General features: G+C 35.0%; 1 protein-coding gene across 1 annotated transcript in view; it reads right to left on the reverse strand.

Annotated features, from left to right (window-relative positions):
• The window catches only part of TMEFF2 (transmembrane protein with EGF like and two follistatin like domains 2), a gene marked incomplete at both ends in the record, with an annotated part of 248249 nt that overhangs the window by 216868 nt on the left and 10582 nt on the right, over window positions 1–20799 (reverse strand). The window contains one exon of the mRNA XM_082841099.1: window positions 15786–15812. Within this exon, the coding sequence (XP_082697225.1) occupies window positions 15786–15812 (27 nt within the window). The remainder of the gene's footprint in view (window positions 1–15785; window positions 15813–20799) is intronic.

The raw sequence follows: 20799 nt of genomic DNA on the forward strand, positions 1-20799 counted from the left end.
AGGCAGGCTTTATTGAAAAGCCACTGGTTGAAAATCCCAAAAGTACATCAATCTGCTTCCCTCTTGAAGTCTGAGAAAATTGCCTTAGATGAATACAGTAGGCTTAATGCACGGGCTTTGGATTTTTTAAATGATGCTTTTTATGAAACATTTTCGTGTCTTAAAAGTAAACCTATATATTCATTCATGCTGAATGTGTACAGAGAATTTCAAGAGCACAAAATGAGGTATAGTATTGTTATCTTTTTTCCTTCTCCTTTCCAGATCCTTCTTTGTATTGGCATATAACATTTTTGTTCACACCAATGCCAATATGGAAAGAAATGAAAGGTAATTTGAGTAGACTTGGGACACCAGAATATCTGTCACCATCTCACCATCTTTCTTGCCACCACCCTAGTTAGATCAGGGCCATCTTTACCTATTCTAGGACAATAATCCTTTTTGCTGATTTCTTTGCTTCCCCTCTTTTTTCATCTATAATTCATTTTCCGCACAGCAGCCAGAGCAGTCTTTTAAAAATATAAGCCAGATTATATTACTCTCCTTCAAACGCTTCCCATGACACTGTAAATAAAACCCAAATTCTTTATCACTTCTCCACTCTCTTCTTCTACCATCTTCCTGCTCAATCACTGTGCTCAAACTACACTTACCTTCTTTCTGTTTCCAGGTTTAACTAAGGTCTCTCTTAGGGCACTGGCATTTGCTTTTCTCTTTGCTCTGAGTACGCTGCCTCGGGTTCTTGGTGCACATTTCTTATAATTCAGGGGTTCATTGCAAATCTCACTCTTCCCATAAAACCCAGTCACTCAGAATTACGTCATCCTGTTTTCCTTTATTAAAAGAAATTATTACTCTCTGAAATGTTCTTGTTTATTTATAAGAAACAGCTTATGCCTGTTTCTTTCCTTTAGAAATAAGCTTCACAAACAGGGACTTTTTTTCTGTATCTCAAGCATCTAAAACACGACTGTCACAAAGTATAAGATTGTGTCATGGTGTCAAATAAAGAGAGTATTTAGTGTAACACAGAGGCAAGTACTGTATTATCAATCAATGCTAGTGGAATAACTGCTCTCAATTAAAAAACAAAACTGTGTATGTGTGTGCGTGTGTGTGTGCAAAGGACTACTAAGCCAAAGTCACATCACACAAAACAAAAAGCGTAGATGTTTCTCTGATTAGTGCAAAATTCCTACTAAACAGCAGCAGCCTCCTTTTGATCAAATTAATAAATGTTTAATATATTTTAATATGAAAGGTTATATATTTTCATTTTAAATCTCTGACTTTTGAATATATGGCAGACTACACAGGAAACAGTGGAGAAAAGAGTAACCATGGAGTTTCAGGGGCCTGGGTTTAAAGCCTGGCTGTGCCACTAACTACATGGTTGTGGATAAGTAAATTAACCTTTGTGTCTTTATTTTCTTCATTGGAAAATGGAGATGATATGTCTTTCTTGAAGAGTTATAACAAGTATTTATTATGCGGCTATAAAATACCTGACACAGAGTAGGTGATCATTATAAGTATCTTAATAAAAGACAGTATAAATCAGTCTTTAGAGTGTTATACTGGGCTTATCAATTATTGGAACAGATAAGCTATATGAACTTTAGTGATTCATGTGATTATATGTATATGTAAATTAGCACTGATGTGTCTCTATCAGTGTTTCTATAATTGCCCAGTTTGAAAGCAGCACAGCTCAAAGCAATACACTATTTGAAGTACTTTTCCAGCTATTCCTTTTCATTCTCAGTAACCTCAGGGAGTAGTATCCAGCGAAAGCATTTTTCTTTTGCTTGGCCTTGTCCCAGAGGTACAAAAATTAGAAATTTTGTCAGAAGGAATGCTCCCTCAGCATTATCAGTAAATACAGTGTGCTAGAAATGTCAGAAATAGTACTTTTTAATTCTTAGATATTTAGAGCTGAAAACTACTTAGAAAAAGTTAGAAAAAAATCTCTGAATTTAGAAAAATTTAAGTCTTTGTTGAAACAAATACATTATTCAGTGTAACGGAGTCCATTTCATGAATCCACTCAGCCAATCCTTTGTAGTTCATTAAAATGGGCTTTGCCCTCTATGACCAAATTTGCAGGTGCAGGAAGAGGCACCTGTACTAGTTTGTGATGCGGTGGCAAGTATAGGTTGTGCTCGACCATATCAAGCCTTGAACTGTTGGCTAAAAAAAGAAAATGGTTGAATGGAACTAAGCGGCTCTAGATCTGAATTCTTCTCCCTTCCCAAACATTGAAAAGGTTTATATTCCATTCTAGGCATTTTTATCTCCTTGTCCTCTCCCCTCAAGTATGGTTATTCCTACAGAGAGAGGGATCAGAGGAGAGTTCTATGAATGCTTATATTGTCATAGAATGGCAACTCCCAAACTCTCTACTAATATATATATTTTTAATGTATGCATACTGCCCAACATATATTCAAGACTCATCCAGAATTACATAATAGCAAATAAGAAAAGAACTTGGAATATAGATCTTTTAAAGATTTTCCTTACCTTCCTGTAGAAATTCCTAAAAGATCTGCATTAAGACAGGTAAATATTTGTGAAAGAGACTCAGAAAAGAAAATGATTTCGAAGTGATGAAATACTTTCTATATGGAAATTCTTTTAAGTTTCCAGCTTAAGGCTTAAGTAGTCTAAGGTTCAGAAGGAGACTCAAGCAATTACAATCAGTAGATGGTTCCTGAAGGTTTCCATATGCCCTGCAAGACAGGGCAATAAAGAGAATACTGCTAATGAGATTGCAGGGGCAAAGAGACAAATGGATGGGGTTGAAGCAGAGTTTCCCAAAGTGTGTAACGCAGATTACTAATTCCTTTGATTTTTAATATATCTGTTTAAGAAAAATGGTTCATGGTCAGGTGTTCTTTTAAAATATTGTTCAAACAAAATTTAGCAAGCTTCTTTACTGTAAGATTTCTTAGCCTTGCCTATGTGATTAAGGTGACCAATCATCCTTGTTTTTGCAAGACTGTGGAATTTCCTGGGATGAAGGATTTTCCATGTGAAATCTGGAAAAGTCTTGGGCAAATTGGAGCAAGTTAGTCGCCCTATCTGTGATTCTTCAGAATGGGTCAAAATATGCTCCGTTTCTCCATCTCACTTAACTGGATACCCTCTGGCATTCAAGTTCTACCGAACACATTTCAAAAGTAAGGGAAAGTTGTCAGATCTCCTACTTAGCAGTATGAAGCATTGATTTCAGCCTTTGTCTTGTCTGGCAAGAGCAAAATCTATTTTTCCTAATGAAATATCCTCTGGCAGCCTTAAATGGTACATAGGTGAGAAAAATCTGTGCGGAGTAAAGTTAGGAAGAAACTCTATGCCTGGAACAACTTTTTCTTGATTTTCTTCTCAAACATGTATGTGTTGGAGTATAGAAACTATTGAGGGAGAAACACACTAAATGAGTAAATATTTGCTGTGTTAATATGGAAAGAAATGTTGAGTTGGAACATATAAAAAAACATTAGCACAGCCTACCCAAGTCTGAAGCTATTTAATATTCCACATTTTTGTTCCTTACACGGACACTAAAAAAATCTCTTTCCACAAAACGTTGAAAATCACCGCTTTCTCTCTTTTTCTGACATTTTACATTGAAAAGTCCTTTTCTCTCTTACCAGATTGCTCTCTTATCTTGTTTCTCCAAACTCTCCTTTTTATCACCTATAAATATCTTCTTTTATATCTGAGCACAACATTACCATATTGTTCCAGTTTCATTCATGGGGGAAATAGATGGGATAAAAAAGAGCATGGGGATGTGGGGAAGAGCTGTGACTCAGAGTTAGTGGAAGAAATAGAATCACTCTGTGGATTTCTTGAGGAATGACATCTCATGGTATTTCTGATGCCTACTCCAAGTGAGTCGAGGGCCGGGAGATGGGAGAGTGGCCTCCTTGTTCACACATGCATCAATTAATTGCTATTGTAGGAGCTGACATTGTTCTGCCAGTTCATTCAACCATGTATTAATTTCACAAATATTTATCAAGCACCTATTACATGCCAGGCACAGTTCTATGAAATTCTGCTGGTTGCATCTTTACTTTCAGTCTGATGACAGCGCAGTGACTTACTTTAAAATCATTTCCTCTAGAATCTCCACGGCATCATATGGAGACTCCCCTTTTCCCCCTCCACATACTGTTGCATATTTCATAAGCTGAAAGCTGAAGCTCACAGGGTTCTACTTTCGTATTTCGTTAAATTAAGAAACTTTCTACTTCTAAAGAACTAATACCCAGTGTTTTATTTTCCAAGTAATATTATTCTATGGTTAAAGTACATAAGTACATTTTATGCAGGGTAATCATTATAATTCCTTGAAAACTCAGAAAAGACAGGCTTTTTTTTTTTTTGGTTCAATGTCAAATTAAATGAAGGTACCAAATGGACTTCCAGACAATTCTATTTTCTGGCCAAAGGCATTTGGTATTTTAATAAGTAATTTGGATGTGGGATAAAGCATTCACATAGGGTAAAATTACCTCAATTACCTACAAACTAACTAGAATCTTAAAATAACTTTCTTTTTTCTCTGCACACTACTTTTAGGAGAATGAGGTAAATCACAAACACAAATGAACAAATTGATATTACTAGTATCAGATGCCATGTACTGATAGAAAATCCAAAGGAAATGCAAAGCCTTTTAGCTTAAACTTGCAGCCTATAGTTTTGCTAGGCTCCTCTTGGATTCCCTTGATTTTCTTTAGGTCCTGATAAGCGGGTGCTTATTTCTGAAGTTGTTTTAGGCTTGTGAATATCATCTTCTTGCCTTATTATTGGTGGAATGGATCATTCTCTTACTTTTTGTTTTGTTTTTTCTAGTCCTTTTCTATTAAGTTAAAATAATTCTACAGTTATTTTAGCACACGAAACTCTTCACATTTAACTTTTACTTCAGAATTTCAAATAATTTAAACTGTAGTACAGAAATGTGGAGAGAAACATTTCAAAATTTAAGCACACTTTGTTTTGGTTGGTTTTAGTTCAGCAGAGCAAATATTTAATGAGATCCTACTAAGTACATGGCCTTGTGGTCTGCATTTAGGGGTATTAATAATTGGCTCTAGGCACATATACGAGCAGGCTATTTCAATGAATCAGATTGGTGATACAAAGTAGAATTGTATTTAGTCCAAGAAGCAGATTGAAGGAAATCTTGCTGGATTATATTATCCCTGATTTAGTCTTGGAAGATGAATAATATTTAGGCAAAAGCATGGGATGGGTTTCAGGAAGAGGGAAGAGCATTAGCAAAGCAAAGAGGCATGAAATCTATTGACGTTGTATCCCAATGAACTACTCTCAGTGAAAAGGCATACTGGAGTTGTCAGCTCTGAGGTGAAGAAGATTAATGATGAGGATGGAGAGGCAGGTACTGGAGCAATTCTGGAGGTCTTTGTACCTCCTACTGTGAAGACTGACTTTTATTCTAAGGATGATGGACACCCATTGTTGGGTTGTAAGCAGGGGAATGATATGCTCAGATAAGTATTTTCTATAAATCATTCTGATTGTGCAAGTAAGAAAACTTTTAGGACACAAAACTGGAAGAAGGGAGATGTGTTAGGAAGCTTTTTTTTAATGTTACAGATAAGAGATGACTAGAGACGGAAATAGGGGATTGGTGAAGGGTCTGGACATAGCGATCTGAGAACTATTCACAATAGAAAATTCGCACAGTTCGCTGATTTATAGGGTTGGACTGGCTTTATAACTCTGCCACATTCTATTTCAAAGCAGAGTTTGGTGTGAGGAAGCTCTCTCTCCATGAAAGGTCAAGGGTGTTTCCTGAATCCATGCCTGAACGTGGTTGGGCAGCATGGACCTCAAAAGCAGTGAGAACATGAGCTTCCAGAATATAACCGTTTAATATCATCCCACTATTTAAGAGGCAGTATAATAACTCTACTACTAATTCCCTTTTTTTCTCTAAACTGTGAGAGATTTCTCTTTAATTATATTTAAAAATAACACTTACTTTCAAAGATAAGCACATTCAAGCTACTATTATGGTTGTCTTTTGAGTAACTGAATAAAATCTTCAACATTGTAAACTCTCCAACCCTTAAGGATTCGATCTCAAACTGCATCAGAAAGCTTGAAGTTTTCAGGAAAGATGATACTATACGGCTCAATGTGTCTCTTCACCAAGTTTCCACTACTACCACTTAAATCAATGTGTCAGAAATTCTGCTTGCCAAAGGTCATGGTTTTCTATTAGTGCTACAGTCTCTGGAGAGGATGGTCAGTGTGTCCAAAATGACTCTCACCCTAATTCAATGCTTCCAAGATGATGCAAAATTTCTCAATTTAACCAGGATCAAATATGTGCAGAGTACCTGAGTTTTGTGTAGAGGCCATACTAGAAATGGTTTCCCTCTTTAACTGATCCCACTAATACTGATTTTTCTGTTTGTGGCCTTTACCATCAGAACGTAATGTCAGAATAGCCATCCAATCAGCCAAACTATGGAATTAAGGGGTTAGAAAAGCAGCTGGAAAATGGAAGAAAATGGGGGAGAAGGTTAAGTTTGTAAGAAATATATTTATTTTTTTTATATTAAATAAATATTTAATTAGGAATAGATCCAGTTTTAATGATCCATCTCTAAACAAGTTCTTGGAAGCATCGGTCCAGCTTTATTTAAAATCCAATTAGTTCTCCTTTTATTCTTCTCAGAGAGAGATCAGAAAAGAATGCAAAACTAAAATATCTTCAGAACCAGTTTACTAACTGAAAGTCACTGGAATAATTCTTCTGGTTTGACTCATTGAGCCAGAATGCTGACATTATTTAAAGGTATAGTTTTCCATTTATTCCTGGATTTTTTTTAAATCCCAAAGCTATAACAAGTATGTAATTTACCAGAGAAAATGAAATTGCTCTTTGTTAAGTACACATTGAAAATCATATGCTACAGTATGTATTGTACATCTAGTACAGCAAAACAAAAAGCTATATTTTCAAATCCAAATTTGAAACAAAAGTCAAATGCAATTTGGCATGCACTGCAGCATGCAGAGACATTCCTATGTATTAAATACTGTCCGGTAATACCTGAAATGTTCTGCTTGCTTACAAATACCAAAACAAGAGAAGGACATCTTAAATAAAACCCTAAATACAAAAATACCTTAAGAGAAAAAAATGTATTCGACTACTGCACAACCTAAGATATCTATTTGTAAAGGACCATAGACAGTGGTCAGATGGGTAGCAGACTGGTACATCGGAGATAGACAAGGGATACTCTGGACAATACACCACAGACTCCTGAACAGCAATGAAAACCAGACTAAAAAAAGTTATCTTTTTTCTTTTAATTACAGAAGTCTTCCCCACTTCCTTCAACACAGTGCGCTCTCAACCCAGATCTTGTAAAATCACCAGTCAGATCACAACATTCTCTATGCTCCAGACGTTCAATGGCTCCCAGCTCACTCACAGGAAAAGCCCAACCCCATAGGAGTGTCTGCAGGGCCACCCCCATGTCTCTTCCTCATCTCCAAGCACCCTCTCACTTACTTCAGTCCAACTAACATCCGTGATCTTCTTGGAACACCCCAGTTATGCACCTGCTTCAGAGCTTTTGCATGGCAGTTCTCCTGGAAGACCCTTCCCTCACTTATTTGCAAGCCTTGTTCCTTCATTTCCTCCTCATCTTTGTCCAGGCCTTCCTGATCATCCCCAATATATTAGCAACCCTCCATCTTCCCACTTTTCCCCACTTACATGGCACTCAGCATCTAACAATCTATATTTTTTCTTGTTTATTTGTTTACTATTTGGCTCTTTTCACAAGAAATAAACTCTACAAGGGCAGGAATTTTGTCTGTTTTGTTCCTTGTTTTAAATTTTACAGATTGTAGAGGATGCCATGGTGCAATGTGCACATTTCCCCCTTCTCAGCTTCTGGGAATATTGTACACAGACAGCTCACAGCAGAGTCCCTCTCCAGGTCTAGTCTGTAGCTGAAGAGAGCCACCTGGCCAGACGTAACGCTCTCTTTTTGAGGTCACCCACATCAGTGGTGATCAGTGGTGGGGTGGGAAGGCCCAGCCCCATCATCCTGATTAAACATACTTTACAGGGGCCATCCCATATCAAGGGCTCCTTATGGGCCCTCCTGTGGCTTTTTAAAACTGCACCAGTTCTACTCTATCTGCCCAATCCTACATTCTTCCCTCCCACAGATGCTGATCCTGAGAGCACTACTCAGTGAATTTCGAATGTACAAATCTCAACCTCAGAGTTTACTTCCTGGGAAACACTGCAAGGATCACAGATGAAGAAACCAAAACAGATTGTGTAAGTAACATCCATGGTTACATAGCTAGTAAGTGGTGGAGCTGGGACGAAACCCAGAGTCTACTTCCAAAGCCTGTGTTTTTAACTACCAGTTCCTGCTGCTACTCACACAATCATATTTCTCCAAGAAGTTAAAGTATATGAAATACCCGGGCTTCCCTGGTGGCGCAGTGGTTAAGAATCCAGCTGCCAATGCAGGGGACACGGGTTTGAGCCCTGGTCCGGGAAGATCCCACATGCCGTGGAGCAACTAAGCCCGTGTGCCACAACTACTGAGCCTGTGCTCTAGAGCCTGTGAGCCACAACTACTGAGCCTATGTGCCACAACTACTGAAGCCTGCACGCCTAGAGCCTGTGCTCTGCAACAAGAGAAGCCACTGAAATGAGAAGCCCACGCACCACAATGAAGAGTAGTAGTCCCCAGTCACCGCAACTAGAGAAAGCCTGTGTGCAGCAACAAAGACCCAATGCAGCCAAAAATAAAATAAATTAAATAAATAAATTTAAAAAAAGAAAAAGTTATCAACACAAGAAGAAAAACAATGTGTAACTATGTGAAGTAATGTATGCTAACTAAGCTTTAAAAAAAAGTTAAGTATATGAAATAACTTACAGTGAATACTTATCAAAGAAAAGAAATGGGATTAGGGAAGGGAGATAAAGGGGAAAATTAATAGAAGAGAATTGATGACAAACTATTATAGACTGATGAGTATGATTAACTTAGATAACAGACCACCACAAAAACCCACAGGGGTTTGAGTACTACACTGAATAGAATAGATGGTTTCAGAAATAAAAATGAGAGTGGGAAGGGGGTAAGAAGATGGCATAATGAATCTCATATGATTGTTGATAGGATTTATGATTTCTATAAACCACAGACTATGGGATCTGTCTGATATAGACGTTGCAAACAGCTACTGCAAGAGGTAGGGTAATCTTGTAGACTATAGTCTCCTTCCTTCTTAAAATTCAAGGACTGGCTTAGTTAACATATGTACTGTTGTTGGCATTGTGGGTAAAATGCTATTTTTTTTCTGATTATCATCCACACATCCAAAGATTGCTGTTGTGATTAAATAAGTTAATGTTATGATAGTGCTTTTTATAAACCATAGAGCATTTTACAAACAATTATACCTGAGTTAGGCATCCTTATGGATTTATCTAATTCATGCTCTGACATCAAGCAGAATGATAATAAAATCTTTCCATCTATTTTAAAAGAATCTTTCTAAAAAGTTCAAATTCCCTTAGAAGAGCTCTGCAATGCTTAGCATCCTGATGAAAAGTCTTCCTTGTAAGTATACTGAATCCCTCAAATTGTGAATCCCTCCCATTTCTTCTTTTTTAGATTTCTATGGAAGCAATATGCCTGCCATTGTAGTTTTAAGAATTATTTACTGTTTTGAATTTTAAAACGTTATCCCTTATTTCTTATTTATCTTATAGGACTGCAGTTCCTTTCATATCAACACTATGATTTCAGTCCCCTTCAAGGTGCAGAGCTAGCTATCTCCTCTAAATACTGTGGTTGGATTTGTAGAGTTCTTATTATCTCAGCATCAGTACTTTAGACCATGAACTTAAAAATCACTAATTTAAAGATCCAAATTTCTAATTAAACCCTTCAGAGAAATTATATTCTTAGAGTAAATGGGAAAAAAGAGCAAAGGGAACAAATTCTTTTAATTTCATTTTTTGGATTCCAAGTTCTTTGTTTATTATAAGTTTTAGTTTATTATAACCATCTTTACTATAAGCAGATATTATTCTCCTTTACCAATAAAGTAAATGAATCTCTAAGGAGCTTGAGAGTAAAATCAAATAGGCATCCTTCAAGCCAATTAAAAATCTAGAATACAAATTACCTGATTCTTCACCCAAAGCCATGTCTACCACACTGCACACAATGATTACATTTATTTTCCTAGATATGGTCTTTAAAAACCCAAATGGGTGATTCAGAAAAAAATGTTTGCGGTATCCATTTCACATTCCCAAGCAATCTTCCCTGGAAATTCAATCAATTATTACCATTCTACTGGGAAAAAAATGTTACTTTTAAGATGGTAGTTATGTGTGAAGACAAAGTACAGCCATGTTGGTAACAAAGGCTTCTTCTCCTCCCTTTTCAGTTTCCATCATTCTCACTGTTTCCCTCCTTCTTTTATATTTTTCCAATTTCATGTTCTATTATCTTCATTCATCCTACCTTTATATTTTTCCAATTTCAGTTTCCATTATCTTCATTCATCCTACCTCTATTTCATTACTACATCACAATATTGTTTCTCTTTGAGGTATAGAGAAAGCAAAATGGATTCTACTCCATGAAAACCTGAGATAAATTTCAACTGTGGTTCAGGTATCTATAAACTCATCTCCAGGCAGAAGAGTAGCTCTAAGGTGTAGGACAGCAAACGCAAGGATAGTTTCTGCTTCCTCCCCGTATGTATTGCCCTGAAAAAATCTCAAACCTTTCATACGTGGTAGAATTTTTTAGTTGAATCAGTATTTCAGATGAAGTTGCTTATAACTGATGCCTGTCAGACTTTGGCTGTAATGTGTACCCAATGGAGAAAATACATGGTGAGGTACATTGTGCTTGCCAGAACTTGACCATGACAGTAAGGTGGAGAAGGTACGGATCGAGGTCAGGAAAGGGAATGGGTATAGCAACATGGAAGAAAACATTACTTAGCCTGATATAAGAATATTTTATGGAATGAATATTCAATTCCTTGTTATTTATAGTATACTTAACAATTTATTTCTACAGGGGATTATTTCTCTTTTGTTAATTAGAATCATAATTTTCCCATTGTGTGATAAGAAAAGAATTTACATGTAAATCTCCTTGAATGTAAAGAACTGTGTCATATTCAGCTTTACAGCTCCAGAAACCTTACCATGGTCCTCAGGTTATAGGAGGCTTGTTCAATTTGACTTAATTTCTGAATAGCATCAAATCCACATTAGAAACAATGCACATTAGAAAATTAGAAAGAATTTTTTAAAAATAATTTAAGTTCTCAAACTTGTTACAATACTGTTTTCTAGTTTTTAGCAATCTACCTATCAGAAACAGCCTAGGGTTGAGAGTTTGTTGCAATGTAAATATTTCTTGTTCTATCCAAAGTATATATGAAATAAATGTCTTAATTATGTACATACAAGTAATATTATACAAAGATAATTTGCACAGGACAATTTTGCATTAAATAGAAACATACTATAACCGATTCTGTGCGTTAAAGTCATTGTAATAACAATTATCTGGATTATTAAAATAAAAATCAGACTTTATACAAATAATGAATGTAAATTTAATTTGATTTGTTGCTGTACATATCTGACATTAATCTCTTAGTTAAGAGATTAATTATTAAAGAATTCTCTTAAAACTATATAATTGTATAAGTTGTATAAGTAGGCCCAGTGCTTCATTTTACCTCATGAATTAAAAATATACCCACTGTATCTATGCTGTATCTCTTAGAGACATTTTACTTATACAGACATTATCATACAACTTCCCATAAGATGTTACTAAAATTTAATCGTGAATTCTTCCAGACTTCTAGCAGGATAATATATTTATAATTATTTTAATAGTTAAAATATAGTTGTTATTTTACTGGACTTATTTTTTGTTTTTAGGGGTCTATCAAAAGTCTAGTTATTCCAGAAATAATTGTTAAGAGTAACGGAAAATATTAATGGTCTTATCTTTATAATATGACTGAAAGACTATGAAAGAAAAGCAGGTGTTAAAAACTATCGCTTGATCACCCACACACCCTTAGATTTTGAAAGGAGGCTCCTTTAATACTTCTTTCTTACTGCAGTGTTTGTTGCTTAAGGAAGTCTGTGGGTGGAGAAGATGTTATTAACACACACCTGTTTTCTTATTTACAGCATTCAATCTCCACACATATAAGTCCTTGAAACACCAACCCCTTTCTTTCTACTACTTTCTGAAATTCTTTGGAATTTGGTCCACATATGACCACATATTACCTTCCTATCGGACGCATATATAATTAGTTATAATTTATCCTGAATTGATTTTTCGAGTATGAGGCTATCCAAAAGATTTTTTGATGTAGATGCCTTTCCAACTAAACATTTTTGTTTAAAAACAAAGAATTCCATAAATAGCTGGTCTTATGTTCAAAACTAATAATACAAAAGTATTCTTTGTATTAATGAGTTTTCTTAAACACTAAAAGAAGAGGATACAGTCACTGAAATGGGAAAAGCCAACCTTTAAGATTTGTATGCAGTATTTGTTTCTTATTACTCTACAAATTACCTTGATGAATGAATGCACATTTTGCAGACCATGTTGAAGACACGGTAAACATATTTTACTAAGTAAAGTAATAAGCCCTTTGAATTGTTTCATCTGAATAAACAAATCGATGGTTAAAGATTTTTAAACCCTCTATAAAATGTATACAAACAAGTTAATGTAAATTTTATGAAACATTTAGATCCCTTTTATGTTGTAGTAAAAATGTTCCCTCAAGTGCAGTAAATGACAGATATGCCCTTGTGCAAATAAGCTAAATTTAAATTATTTTTAAAATAATCAGGTCTAATCTTCAATGCTAATGTAATGTTTATTCGTTTAAGAATATAGGACAATCTAAAAAGTAAAAATTGACGTGTTTTTAAAGTGATTTTGGATTTGGAGGTTTAATGATATCATTTATGATAGTCATACATATAAGTGTTTTCCAAATAAAATTGTTCACTTCATTATTCAGATCAGTGCACTCCATTTGGGAATTATATTAACTTTTGTTAAAAGAAATTAGAAAAATAACCATTAACCATCCAAAGTGCTTGCAAAGATGCTCCAATTATTAACCAAATACACGTTATTGAGAATATATCCTACAGAGACCAGTTAGAACGATCACTAGCTAGAATTGTTGGATTAACCAAACAATCACAGGTAATTCAATCACTTCTGGTTAATTCAAAGGAAACTGATTCTGGCTCCTCTGATATTTTGGTAATAGGAACTCGGTCAGAATACAGAGCAAGTCCATCCTCTGTATAGCAGAGGTAGCAAGTCAAACGTACTTGATGTACAATCCGAAGGATATGTGAAATGGAATTGTGCAGGTCACTCTATGTTTTGGGGTTCTAGTTATTAAGGTTTTTGTCATTTTGTATTAGAGTAAAAAAATTACAGAAAATTAAAACAATTAGTATTTCAGAGCAAAGTAACACATAGACTAGAAAAAATTAATTCAGTAAAAACAAAACAAAAACACTGTTGTGTCTCTGATTAAAAATGAAAAAGGATCATGCAGTTAGGAGTAAATACTCGTTTGCCACAACTTCCAGAACAACAACTCTTTAAAAAGAATACAACTCAGAATTAAATGGGTTATATGCTTTTTTTCTTCTCAGAGCAAGGGTTATATGCTTTTTTTTCTTCTCAAAGCAATCATCTCTTAAGAAGTTGCTTTGTTTTTTTTGTTTTTCTCCAAGTTACTATAAAAAGCTATAATTGAAAGGAAGAATAAAAATAAAAAAGGAGAAAAAAATAAATGAAAGTAGTTTCTAACTAATATATGAAATTTAAGTTATAAATGTCATATTCATGAAATTAAAATGATTTCCTAAAAAATCACCTTATTCAGATCACAAGATAAAATAATGAACCTAAGATTTCAATATAAAATGCAACAAGGAAGAGTGAGGTTGACTTCACTGTCAATTGCCTGTGCTAATTACAGTGAACAAAAAACTGGAAACTAGGGTCTGAAAATCCACTACACCTTATTATTAAGAAAATTAAGAAATGATGTATGATATGAGGAGAAGACTCAGAAAAACGTATACCATGATGCTTTAACAAAAGGAGCAATGAAGACACTCTGTTTTGTTTTTAAAGATGCTACAAAATTAATGAGACACTGTGTGAACAGTGGAACAGTTGAAACAACACAGTACCTGCCAAATTAAGTAGTCTACACATAAAACTAAACAGCTGGGAAATATATAGAATTTTGCATAGAACTGCTTCCTTCTAAAATCAACATTTAAAAAAATTGATTAATTTCTTAATATTCCAATAGTGAAATATCTACTCAAGGAACTATCTTTTTTCCTTTCTTTTTCTCTTTAAAATTTAATTTGCCTAGAGCTCTTCTTTTCAAAACTTCTAGGGAAGTTTTTTTAGGAATACTATATTAATCAGCTAGTGAAAAAAAATTTATTAGAAATAGTAAAAGACTGTCTTAACATTAAATGACAGCCTAATGTCATATGCCTAATAACATGGAAATAAATTCATACTCTCATGGTACTGAATCTTGACTCCTATTCAGTTTTAATCTTTATGAAAAAAAATTGTGCTCCAATATGCTGCTCTAATTTTATTCTCTGGGTGTTGCTTATTTGAAATAGTTAAGCCTTTCATTCATTATATAGGGTGACTTAATAAATTTTTAAAGTGTTGCCCAAACCAGATAAGGTGAGCAGTAGAGATCTGACTTTCCTGACTCCAAGGTCTTCTTTTCCTAATCTTTTATCAAATTCTCCATTTAAAACCTAAAATTTACTTGAAACATACATTTAATCATTTTATACAAGGCCTTGAGAGAATGTTTATGTTTTACTCATTCTATTTTCATTATTATTGTTGAAATTATATTTAGTTGTTTCTATTTTTTCTTGTTGTGTATAAAGGTAGAATCTTGTTTGGATTTCATTTGGAAAAGCAGTTTGGGAAATTTACAATGAAGGTTCAATCCATAAATAAAATCTTATTTGACAGTAAGCATGTCAGATCAAATTTTAAAAGTTTCTGCCTGTCTCTTATCTTACATACTTCTTTAAATGCACAACTAAATCATTAAAACATATGTCTTGTTTTAGTAAAAATAACTATAGATTAATTTAATCAAAGAAGTAAAGACACTATCTTATTTTCACTGGCTTAAAGTTTATCTTTTTTACTTTTATGAACTAAAGCTCCTTCAGTTTCAAACTATTAATTTGATAATTATGTTCTTATATACATGATAGTTATGTATGTGTTAATATCAGCAACTTGTAATTATATATTTTAAAAACCCAATATTTACATGATTTTTTCATGAGTTTTCTGTCCTGCCAAATATGCTTGGAGGCTTCTGTTAGGAAGTTTGACATGCAAATTTATCTCAAAGTTAACTCAAACACAAACACATAAATGAATGTGATATATTCATAAATATATCAAATAATTTACATGGTATATACATTTACTTAGTATGGAGAATGATTTTTTTTGTCTTCCCTTTCCTAGAATGCAAAATGTGAATTCATCTCAGATATTTGTAATGGCCAACACATAAGTAAATATCCATGAATAATATCCACATGAAAGTCTTCAAATATATAAAAAGGCAAATCCTACCTCCATCTCCAGATCCTGATCCTGCATCTGGGGGGAAAAAAGGAAATAATTTGTTTTTGCTCGAAAAACATCTCCAAAAAATGTGTATGACTTTATTTAAAAAAATTCATGTTTATTTTCTCCATTAATATGGTACTATAATTTTAAAAATTACTAATATTTAATTTGAAAAACATATTCACATCAATCTAATTTCTATACTATAACTTATAAAATAAATTCCTTATTATTTTCATTCTTAAACTTCATGAACAAAGTATTATCTAGCTTTGGAATAATTCCTAAACTTGACTATGTTAAAACTTCTCATTTTTATTTTAATCAAGATGAATTTGGTGCCTTTAACACAAAAAATTAAAAATGAGATACTTATAGCAATCAGTGAGACTTAGAAATTAAACAGTCTAAGACTTGTGGCAAATAAACACATAATTAAGGCTTATATTCTTGTACATTGCATTACAAAGGGAAAAACAGTTTAAAATGAATATCTTTTTATATAGAGATAATATGTTTTCCAAATTCCACAATTGTGGATGAGTCTATATGTACCCAAAATCATCTTTCAGTTTTGAAATCAGTGGAAGAGTGAGCTTAACTTTTGCCTTTGTGATTAAAAGTGGCTATATCCTAGGTGATGCTGGCAGAAAAGACAATAACCTCCCTCTGCCTTTCTCTTTGTCCACGTCTCTCCCCTCCCTCCCACACAATTACAACTCCTGAAAATTGTCAATTTCTGAGAACTCATTTCCCAGAAACACTCAATTTCCTAGTTTAGAGTCAAGACCGTGGAGTTTCCATTTGCTTCCACCTGTTAAGTGGAGACATCATCTTCCTTTTGTCTCCCCACTTCCTTCCATTCTAAATACATTTGGCTATGTATTTTTAATGTTAATACTGGGAAATAAGACTAATACTAGTATTCTTTGTCTGATATGTCCTCAGTTTACATTGAAATCTCAACCAGCGTTCATGACCTATATCAAATGTCATTTCTACGAATTTGTGTTTGCTGTTGTAGACCAATTAAAATAAACTACTACTTCTACTTGTTTGCCTCCATGACACTTTGTTGAGAGGCACTCATAGAAAGAGGCATGATGTATGAAAATCTACAGAAGGCTGACACAGGGAAGAATGGATGCCTCCCCAGTAGTTTTCTTTGTCATTATGTTAGACATTAGCACTGTCATGAAGGAGCAGTAGTTTGAATTGTCAGCCTTGGTGGAGACCCAGACTAACTTAATTCACAAGGTTTAACCCTTTATTAAATCAGAACATCAAGTCATTAACTGCTTACATGACTAAGAAGCAAGTCACTGGGCCAGGCTATTCTTTCCTTAAAGGCAAGCTAATTGGTAAAACAATTTATAATAAAAACCCTTCTTAGTAAATGTAGACTCAAATAAGGATTCTAATAATATGATTTGATTGTTTTAAGGTAACAGATAAAGAAAGGCTGATACATTCATCTCTATAATAGGAAAATAGTCCTGTCAACTGAACTGAGTCCTAAGTCACAGCACAATCACTTTGGACAGGACAGTGGTTGAATGGTCAATATTTGTCAAGTCTCCTTTTTGTATCTTTTTACAGCTAGAATTTTAACTGACTTTATTTGAATTAATTTGAAAGCTTAATTCAGTATTACTTATCAGATCATCAGAGGCTAATAACAGGTTGTACTATTACAGCATTAATACATTCTACCTGTGTTTTAGTTGAATGTGTATAGTTTCTTATTCCTTTCCCACTAAGAGTAAATGTCTTTAAATCAAGAACCATGTCTTGTTTAGCTCTCTATACTTCCACACACATAAGAGAAAATGCATAAAAGCTTATGTATTCCAATCTCCAAACATACTCATTGGATAACATAAGGAACATTATTCAACCTTCTTAAGCTTATTGGTCCTCTAGTCTATGGGTATAGTAATGTCTATCTCATTGGACTATTTTGAGGATAACTGCACAACAGCACATTTTAAATGCTTATCACTATGTCTAGAACATAATAGTTAAAATTTTGAGTGAACATCTTGCTTATTCATCTATACGTTTTCTGCTAAGTACATATGGCTGGAGAAAATCAAGAAAAATGGCAGTAGTATTTTGGCTTGTATTCCCCATGTATGTTTCTAAAAATTCAAGGACCATGATCCTTAAGACAATTTGTGTTTGATTTGACTCAAATTAAGTAGCTAGTGAAGAAAGGAGGAATAGGCTGAAAAAAAATGGTCACTTAAGTCCATGGCATCATTATAAAATAGTGATGGGGGGCTTCCCTGGTGGCGCAGTGGTTGAGAGTCCGCCTGCCGATGCAGGGGACACGGGTTCATACCCCGGTCCGGGAAGATCCCACATGCCGTGGAGCGGCTGGGCCCGTGAGCCATGGTTGCTGAGCCTGCGCATCCAGAGCCTGTGCTCCGCAATGGGAGAGGCCACAACAGTGAGAAGCCCGTGTACCACAAAAAAAATAATAAATAAATAAAATAAAATAGTGATGGGAAGCTTTAATGGTTTCTTCACTATAAAATGAATCATCTTTGCAAACCAGAGACAAGTAGCCTACTAAAGCCTTATTAGTGAGACAGAAACACCTAAGAAAAGAAGTCATGCTGTTGCACCTGAATCTGGGCTCCTAGTCAATACATTTCTTATAAGGCAAAAAAGTGAAATTGACAGTGAGGCTATTGAGCAGACTGCCTAATAGGAAACCATTTTCCAGACAAAAAATGATTTGTAAGTTCAATGAAATGTAATAAATATAAAGTTTTATCTTCTACTGCCTTTTATTCCTAGAGATCACAACTTGTCACCTCCATTCAGTGTCAAATAGCATTAAAAAAAAAAAAAAAAAGGAGGGCTTCCCTGGTGGCTCAGTGGTTGAGAGTCCTCCTGCCAGTGCAGGGGACACGGGTTCGTGCCCTGGTCCGGGAAGATCCCACATGCTGCGGAGTGGCTGGGCCCGTGAGCCATGGCCACTGAGCCTGCGTGGCTGGAGCCTGTGCTCCTCAACGGGAGAGGCCACAACAGTGAGAGGCCCGCGTACCGCAAAAAAAAAAAAAAAAAAAAAAAAGGAAAATCTATGAAGAAAAGAATAAGAATCTCTTTTAGAACAAAAGTCAGAACTCCAATTTATTTACAGTCAGACCTGGTTAATCAAAATTACTTTGGTCCCGCCATCATTATCCAGATCAAAACTTTTAGATTTACAAGTCAATGGAAGATGCATTCAGCAAGACCAACTTACTAATTAAATCCTGCAGAAATCTAAGTCTGTGAATAAGCTAGGGATGGATTACTCAGTTGTGATTAAATTTTCTACTTAGTCAAGTGTTTATTTTCATAGTACAACCAACACATTAGGGACTAGAATGGAAAGACTGAATGAATCAGAAGAATGTGACTGCATGTGCTGACAAGAACTTGGAGGTTGGAAAGTAAGAAAGAGGGATTTTGCTACCATTGTTAGCCAACCTATGACTTCATGACTGCTTATTGTGACTACTGCCCACTGCTCCTCATTGGCTATTGTCAGAGACACACAGATATCCTATGTGATCTTGAATAAGCAAATCCATTCCTCAGTACTCTCTAGTATTTGCCTACATCAATCCTGGTCTAATAACCCTCACATGTTGCTCTTACTTCCATGCATTACTTCTCACTCATAGATTGAATGGCAATGATCTGTTAGCTCTAGCAAATAAGCAAGTGATGCACCAGTCCAACTTGCCTCCCAATCACCTTTGCAGGAAGGACATCCACATTGTGAGGCAAAGAATCAAATAGGACAAAAGACTACTTAAAAACCAAAACCCAAACGAAAAAGCCTACATCATTGTTCATGAGGAATGATACCTTTCTCTTCTGCTAATTCTTAGAAACTTCGGTAGTCACCAGTACAACCTGGAACATTGTCAACTGCTAACAATCAATAGGCCTAAGATAATCTTTTAAAGCAGAAGTCTCCAACCTTTTCGGCACCAGGAACTGGTTTTGTGGAAGACAATTTTTTCACGGATGGGGGTGGGGGGGATGTTCAGGCGGTAATGCAAGCGATGGGGAGCAACGGGGAGCGGCAGATGAAGCTTCGCTGGCTCCCCCTGGTCTGTGGCCCAGGGGCTGGGGACCCCTGTTTTAAAGAATATGAGACTTTCCCTTGCTCATTTACCACTCTGCCCCAGCCATCATACACATAATTTTAAATATAATTCCCTAGAATAGAAATACCTGTTATCTGAGAGAGACTTTCAATAAAATAGATCTTTCTTGATACTATTCTATATTTCCATTTTTGAAGAATGTCCTTATATCAATATTATTTTTCATGAATATGCTTATACCATCTAATTCCTCAGAAATTATTACTTTCCAGGAAGATGTTTATTTGCCATTAAGAACAACTATCAAGGGACACTAGTTTCTTTAATATATGTGATTTTAGTGTTTCAAGCCTAACCTGAAAACTCAGCTTCATTTTACAGCATGGCTTTAAAAAGTTGAGCTGTATTCCTCTTTTTTTTTTCCTTCCTGTAATGCTATTCAGCTCTAATAACCATTGTACTCAAAAGGAAAACCTGAAAAACCAAAGAGCCTATGAAGTCACTCTTCTTCCTTACTTTCTTTAGAGCATTCTTGGTACAATATAACTAAAAAGCTTTGTGGGAGCCCAGGCTGACTGTGTCAGAAAGGACAGATGTCATTAGAAGTCATGTTATCACCAATACATTCTTCAATATAATCAGCTCACTGTTAAGAGGAGTATTTTGTAGGGCTGCTAAGGTTAGACACATCTTAACTTCCAAACCCAAATCTGCAAATTGCCTTCCACCAGACGATCCTATTGTTACAAACAAACAATCAATCAAACAAAAAAACAAACTTTATTCATGCATAGATAAGTTTCTTATGTTTGGAAGCTGAGCAGTCAATCTAGGTTTCTAATTATGTTATTCAGCTGGCTGTACTTCATTAAATAACATACATATTAAAATCTACCAATGTTCTT

Source organism: Leucopleurus acutus, assembly GCF_964270905.1.
Source record: "Leucopleurus acutus genome assembly, chromosome: 6".
In the NCBI taxonomy this organism is placed as follows: domain Eukaryota; kingdom Metazoa; phylum Chordata; class Mammalia; order Artiodactyla; family Delphinidae; genus Leucopleurus; species Leucopleurus acutus.